The following is a 7,500-nucleotide window of genomic DNA, read 5'->3' as shown; positions in this document are numbered from 1 at the left end:
TCCTCTGGGTGTGAGAGTGGTGTAAGCTTCAGCTGGCTTGAACCGCATCAGATAAGGAGTAGAGATAGTGCTGTGTGTGTGTGTGTGTGTGTGTGTGTGTTCTTGGCAGGTAGATTAGCAGAGAGTTGAGAACAAAGGATTCGCTAATCTCTGATTGCTATCAACCGCAGTCTCAAAGCTTCAATAACAACAGTGTGGAAAATAGGTTAGCATTTCTCCCGGTCTGTTCACTAATTACTCTGCCACTCTCAGCCCCTGAACCGGAGAGAGTGAGAGAAGGAGAAAAAGAGGGAGAGAGAGGTGGGAAACATAGATGCCTTTGTGAGACACAGTAGGGGAAAAAAAAAAAAAAAAAAAACCTCAAAGAACTGCAAAGCAGGATCAGTTAATTATCGCTAAAGATTCTGGAAATCATTGCAGAACACAGAGCAGAAAAAGTACAGATTTTCTGATTAGAAAAATTACAAGTGTTTCTCTCTCCGTCTCTCTCTCTCTCTCTCTCTCTCTCTCTCTCTCTTTCTCTCTCTCTCTCTTTCTCTCTTTCTCTTTCTCTCTTTCTCTCTCTCGCTCTCTCTTTCTCTCTCTCTCTCTCTCTCTCTCTCTCTCTCTCTCTCTTTCTCTCTTTCTCTTTCTCTCTTTCTCTCTCTCGCTCTCTCTTTCTCTCTCTCTCTCTCTCTCTCTCTACCCCCCCCCCCCCCTGTCTCTCTCTTTCTCTCTCTCTCTCTCTCTGTCTCTCTCTCTCTGCAGGGTACAGTGCGGGTTGGGATGTGTGTGCTCAGCTCGGTCAGTGTGAGAACTACACACACCTGACGTCTCGTCAGGAGCTCATGGCTTTCGCTCTCACACACTGCCCCCCCGCCAGCATCCAAAAACTTCTGGCTGCTTCCAGCTCTCTGCAGACACAGGTAAACTCTCGTCCTTTGCTCTTATTTTAATCTTCTGATACCCCCCCCATTCCCCCTCCCCTCCCCTCAGTCTACAACCCCCAACTCAATCAAACCATCCTTTTCCACCGAAGTTATTAAAAATCTCAACGGGTCCAAGCGTGGTGGATCAAATACCAGACAAACATTGCATTAATACCTTAGAAAATCTTCATCAAAACTGCCATCTATTCTCTTCAGTAAAAGCAGCAAGTTCACAGTTTAAAGCTGCAGTTCAGACATACTGGGAGCAGGGTGGAGTTATTCAAATACTGTCTTAGATTTAGTCTGTTGAACACTGACCTCGGGAACAGGGTGGAATTATTCAAATACTGTCTCAGATTTAGTCTGTTGGCCACTGACCTCGGGAACTAATCACCTCAAAAAAAAAAAACAGCCAAAAAAACCACTAGCTCCATTTTCACTTTCCACTGCTTTCTCGGATCTTTCACTCATCCTTTTTCAGCACATACTTTTAGTCTAGTTTAGTCTTATTTTTGTCCTGCTTTTGCTTTCTTTTTGATTCTTTGCAGACTTGATTAAACCTCTCAAGGAGTGCCTCCCTTTTTAAACGGACTCTCAACCACCTCAAATCATCTTTTTTTTTTTTTTCTGTTGGAACTCATTCAGTTCAATGTCACTCAGACACAGTCCTCACAGAGTGAACAGAACAACCACAGCCTTTCAGATTCAAAGCTTTTCTCTTTCTTCACGCCGCCCATAACTTCCTGCCGACTCAGACCCGGCGGCCGTTCTCACGCAGGGTCACATTGTCCCCTGATTGGCCTTTTCCGAGTTTTCCTCTGGTCCTGTCCGCCTCTCGTTATTCACATGAAAACGAGAATGACGTGAAAAAACGTCATGGATGGCACGGATGGCACGGATGGCAACAAAACAATACCCCCAACACACACACACACAACACACACACACACACGCCACACCACACACACACACACAGGCACACACACACACACACGCACGACCGACCCACTCTCCAACCCCTCACTTTAAGAATGGCCCTTCTGTACTCAGGGGCTTTCTCTGCTGGACCCCCATTAAAGTCTCGGTGGGGAAGATTGGTGAATTGGCATATGCACAAAAGAGCGGCATTCGTAAAATCAGACCTGAGAGCCTGCCTTGTTTAGAGAGCACTTTTACATGAGTCGAATATAAACCCTGCCATGCAATTTTTTTTTTCCCTTTCCGTCATATTGCTGTGAGTCATACTGCCGTTTTCATGAGCAAATACTGATTCGTATAACTTGTCTCAAAAGAAAAAAAATTAAATAAAAAAAAAAGCTAGTATTTGAACCCACGTGAAAAATAGACAATAAAGTGGAAAAATGAGTGAATTTCGAACTTTTTCCATGTTGGAGCTTTTCACATCTCTCTCTCTCTCTCTGTCTATCTTTGTCTCTTTCTGTCTCTCTCTTTCTCTTTCTTCTTCTTCCTCTCTCTCTCTCTGTCTCTCTTTCTGTCTCTCTCTCAGGTTCTCTGTCAGGCGGTGAATTATCAGAAGGACTCGTCCAAATCCAGACCAGACATCCCGGGGGAGGAGTCAGGCCAGGTCTGAATGACTCCTCATTCGCATATTCATATTTGCATATTCATATTCATTCATTCACATTCAATTTCTTCATCTCTGTTTATTCATCTCTGTTTCACAGCATAGAAATCTCATGGTCAGAGTCCCATGCTGTTCAATACGGTTTACATAGGTTACACTCTCCTGAGCACAGGAGAGAACTCTGTGTGTGTGTGTGGTGTGCGTGTGTGGTGTGCGTGCGTGTGTGTGTGTGTGTATGTGTGGTGTGTGTGTGTGGTGTGCGTGCGTGTGTGTGCGTGTGTGTGTGTGTGTATCATATGATGAGACTAGCGGTATAGTGCACTCCGACTCTGATCTTTCAGTGGACTTTAATTATCCAGTCAAACAAATTGTTATTACAGCAGTGTCTATAGACTCTGACACACATACATACATGCATACACACACACACACACACGGACAGACACACACGGACATGTGCGCACACACACACACACACACACATACATACTTCCCCACTCCAGATAACTGCAGTGAGTGGCCAATAAAGTCTCTGGTCTCCACTAAGTGTATGTGTGTGGGTGTGGATGTGGGTGCATGTGTGCATGTGTGCATGTGTATGGGCGTGTGTGTGTGTGTGTGTGTGTTTGTGTGGTTCTGATCATAAAACTCATTCTGCATTTTTCATGCACTGTATATATGAGGCTTTAAGAGCCATGCTGGTTTATTTATAAACAGGTCTGTCCCTCTATAAACACTACTAAAGCCAGGAGAGTGCTTAACCATTCATACACGCTGCCTCGTGTGTGTGTGTGTGTGTGTGTGTGTTAGCTCTGTGTTCAGACTGCAACTCTAAACGGCTCTTTTTAAATCTAACTGAAGTATTGATGAGATGAAACAGGAATGTTTTGGCGAGCTACCACACACACATACACATGCACGCACAAGCACGCACACACACACACACACACACACACACATCTGTCACCACAAAAGCACTGTTGTGTTCCAACACAAACGACAAAAACAAAAACAGCGACTTTGTCTCATTAGAAGCCTCGTTAAGCGCCTCTCAGGCTCCTCTCTCCGTTCCCGCGCGGCAGACGGTCAAAGGAACTTGCTTTAGCCAAAAAGCACCGCTGATATCATCAGAGTGTTTTACCTTCATGTTCTCCGTCCTCCCCCCCTGCATGGCCAGAGCGTTAGAGTCAGAGACCCCCCTTTTTTTTTCTTTTTCTAACAGTGTTGTTAGGGCAGGGTTGGTTTAACATTACAAATAGCATTTTTATCTCTCTCTCTCTCTCTCTCTCTCTCTCTCTCTCTCTCTCTCTCTCTCCTTCTTTGCTTGTGTAGTTGCCTGCTCTTAACGGAGTTGTTGCTGTTTTTATTGCTCTACAAAAACCCGGGGCACAACACTTAACGACAACTAATTAGCCTGCAGTTAAAGAATCGTATAATTACACCGCAGTGCATTTTGGGATGTTCCCAATCTCAGTCTTTGGTTAAATTTAGTTAAATCCGCAGTCTCAAAGCCCTAAAACTTTTGGGAGAAAATAAGTAAAAATAATATTTTGTGGCAATGTTTGCAACAGCGGATTCTGGAAGAACACTAGTGTTGGAAGTTATTTAGATACAAAACGAAGTCTTAACTTTGGAACACCAAAATGGGGGGTGTTAGAGTCATTGTGTCCTCAGACACGTACTCTATGCAGTGAAAGCTCGGCATCATTATCGGCTTCTCATAGGCTTTTACATTTACTGTGTCACGGCCCATTGGCCAGCAGTGTACTTTTTACCCTCTGATAGACTGTATTTAAAAAAAACCCTCGTTTTCATTAGTTGCGATTGGGCTGAAGCCTAACTGTTTTGTTTTGGTTTTTTTGGGGGGGGGGTGTTTGTTTGTTTGTTTGTTTGTTTGGTGGGCTGATGCAGTCTGCCGGCACCGGTTCGGTCTCTACTGGTTCTGGCCCGGCTCATTCGGCGGACCTGCTGCACAGAACCACGGCTCGCACCATGGAGGTTCTGACCAATACCACCATAAGCACCATGGAGGTTCTGACCAATACCACCTTAAGCACCAAGGCTGTGTTTAGTGCTGTCAGTGACTCCCAGTGGTGGAGGGACTCCATCAATTACCTACGCCCACTGCATGTAAGACTCACATACACACACTCACATGCGCACACACTCACACGCACACGCACACACACTCACACGCACACACACTCACACACAAACACCCTCACACACAACGTGCATCCTTCGTGCCTAGTGTAATAATTGTGAAATTTCTTAAGGTAGAATGAGCGCTGATTGTTTTTTTGCCTCTCATGCATCATGTAAATACAGTTGTAAGACTAGAAGGAACCGATCCTAGGTCAGTTGTAAGACTAGAGGGAACTGATCCTAGGTCAGTTGTCTGCTCCCACCTGAGATGCGTGATACTTATGCCCCCTGAACTCACATATTCCTGTGCCCAGCTGTGAGTCTACTATTTAAAACCCACTCAAAACATGAAACGTGACACACAAGGTAACCTCAAAAATACTAGATGTGTAAATGATTTTTTATTTTTCATTTAGTCTGTCTCATTACTTTACTCTAAGGTCTTCTAAGTGCAGTGCTGAACAGAGCTCACTGATTTTTAAGCACGTATTTTTTTATAAAAAGCCTTTGCATAATGCATCAGGAGTTTTCTTTTATGATTTTATAATTATGTTTTGGACACACTTTTAAAAGCAAAGTTGGATAAAGGACAGTCGTCAGGCTTGGCTCCAGTTTTTTGATGTTTGGCATCTGAATCTGGCAAAGCTGAACTAACCTCCAGGTTGCTGACGCTAAGTTTGAACGCTCTGTTGTTTTTTAAGTAATACATGAGTGACTTACTCCCGCTTTTATACTCTTACACACGTTCACTCTGTCTTACAGATTCTCTCTCTCTCTCTCTCTCTCTCTCTCTCTCCTTTTCCTTCGTGAGTGTGATCGGGGTTAGAATCAGTAAAACCTCTCTCTTTGGCTGCCGAATACCCTGGTGTCTTAAAACCCGTTCATGATCATTCCGGAAGGTTGTATGTGGTGGGGGTGGGGGTGGGGGTGGGGGGGGGGGGGTGAATGTTTTATGGATGTTGCATGAATGTTTGATGAGCGTTTATGCCTCTTCTTCAGGGCCACGGGCTCAAGTCCACATGCGACCTGGCAGCCGATGAAAATGCAGATCTGGAGAGACAAGGTTGCCACCCTTTCTACGAGACGTTGTTTGACGACCCCTACGTCGACCAGGTGGGCCTTTATCGTTTCCCGCTGTTTAAGTGTCTCGCTCTCCTTTTTTTTCCCGCTCAAACTTACTTTGTCCGTGAAGCCATGTTTATGGTGGAGTACATAGTTTTGTTCTCCCCCAGTTGTCTGTTGAATGAAGAACCTGCACTCCGTGTATTTGTTATATATTTTTCTGTATAAAAAATACACGACTGAACACGTGCTGTGTGTGTGTGTGTGTGTCTGTGTGTGTGTGTGTGTTTTTCAGGGCGAGGATGTTTACTCCTCTTACAACTACACCCCTCAGGAGAACTTTGCTGAGGTCTTGTTACGGACTGGCAAACTGGCTGAAACCAAGAGTGAAGGGCAGAACCTCTTCCCAGCTACCGAGGGTATAACGCACACACAGACATGCATATACACACATTCAGTTGCTCACACTCTCACTCCGTCTTATACGTAACTAAGGGCCTAAACATTTGTGCATTAGGGTTTTGTCCTGGTTGTTGGACCTGTAGCTCTAGTGTGCTTGTTGTATTTTGGTTATTCTATGTATAAGCTTCAGTGTGGTCGTTGTGTATTGGTAGGTGTGTTTGTAACTATTTTGTGGTTGTTGTGTAATAATGAATGTACCTGTAGCTATAGTGTGCTTGTTGTATTTTGGTTATTGTATATTGGTTATTGTATCTGTAAGCCGTAGAGCAGTCGTTGTATTTTGGTTATTGTATCTGTAAGCCATAGTGCGGTCATTGTATTTTGGTGTTTATATCTGTAAGCCGTAGAGCGGTCGTTGTATTTTGGTTATTGTATCTGTAAGCCGTAATGCGGTTGTATTTTGGTTATTGTATCTGTAAGCCGTAATGCGGTTGTGTTTTGGTTATTGTATCTGTAAGCCGTAGTGCGGTTGTATTTTGGTTATTGTATCTGTAAGCCGTAGAGCGGTCGTTGTGTTTTGGTGATTGTATCTGTAAGCTGTAATGTGGTTGTATTTTGGTTATTGTATTTGTAAGCCGTAGTGCGGTTGTGTTTTGGTGATTGTATCTGTAAGCCGTAGTGCGGTTGTATTTTGGTTATTGTATCTGTAAGCCGTCGTGCGGTTGTATTTTGGTTATTGTATCTGTAAGCTGTAATGTGGTTGTGTTTTGGTGATTGTATCTGTAACCTGTAATGTGGTTGTATTTTGGTTATTGTATCTGTAAGCCGTAATGCGGTTGTAATGCCTTGGTTAGTTACTTTATAGCTGTTGTGTGGATGGCATTGAATAGTTAGTATGACTGTAGCTGCTGTATTGTTGTGGTGTCCAGTGTAGTTGACCTGTAGCTGTAATGTAGTTGTGTCTTGGTTAGAGCCCTGTAGCTATGTGTCCGTGTTGGCTGGAATGTGGTTGTTAATGCTGGTGTTTTGATATTGCTCTCTCCCTCTCCTCTCTCTCTCCTCTCTCCCTCTCCTCTCTCTCTGCTCTCTCTCTCCTCTCTCCCTCTCCTCTCTCTCTCCTCTCTCTCTCTCTCTCTCTCTCTCTTTCATCTCCTCTGTCTTTGTCTCCTCTTCCTCAGTTGTAGGCGGGCAGGGGAAGTATGTCCTGAAGGATGCCGTCATATTGATTAATTAATGTATACTCACGTTGAGCAGACACCAGTAAATAATGCCCACCGCTCTCGATACAAGCCAGGATAGCAGCTAGTCAAAACATCACACGCTGCACCCTCCAAGATGGATGGAGCAGATGAGAAAATCAATGCAGTTAAGAAAGGAGGAGAAAAAAAAAAAAAAAAC

At 44.1% G+C, this 7,500-nt stretch overlaps 1 protein-coding gene across 1 annotated transcript in view; it reads left to right on the top strand.

The window, feature by feature from the left end:
- The window catches only part of nbas (NBAS subunit of NRZ tethering complex), a 135,691-nt gene that overhangs the window by 60,391 nt on the left and 67,800 nt on the right, over positions 1 to 7,500 (top strand). The window contains exons 34-38 of the mRNA XM_030771291.1: positions 748 to 905; positions 2,416 to 2,493; positions 4,405 to 4,623; positions 5,638 to 5,751; positions 5,996 to 6,119. Coding sequence (XP_030627151.1) covers positions 748 to 905; positions 2,416 to 2,493; positions 4,405 to 4,623; positions 5,638 to 5,751; positions 5,996 to 6,119 — 693 coding nt within the window. The remainder of the gene's footprint in view (positions 1 to 747; positions 906 to 2,415; positions 2,494 to 4,404; positions 4,624 to 5,637; positions 5,752 to 5,995; positions 6,120 to 7,500) is intronic.

This window comes from Chanos chanos, chromosome 4 (assembly GCF_902362185.1).
Source record: "Chanos chanos chromosome 4, fChaCha1.1, whole genome shotgun sequence".
NCBI classification, from domain to species: Eukaryota; Metazoa; Chordata; class Actinopteri; order Gonorynchiformes; family Chanidae; genus Chanos; species Chanos chanos.
The sequence above is the reverse complement of the archived record's forward strand: the minus strand, read 5'-3'. Positions and strand labels throughout refer to the sequence as shown.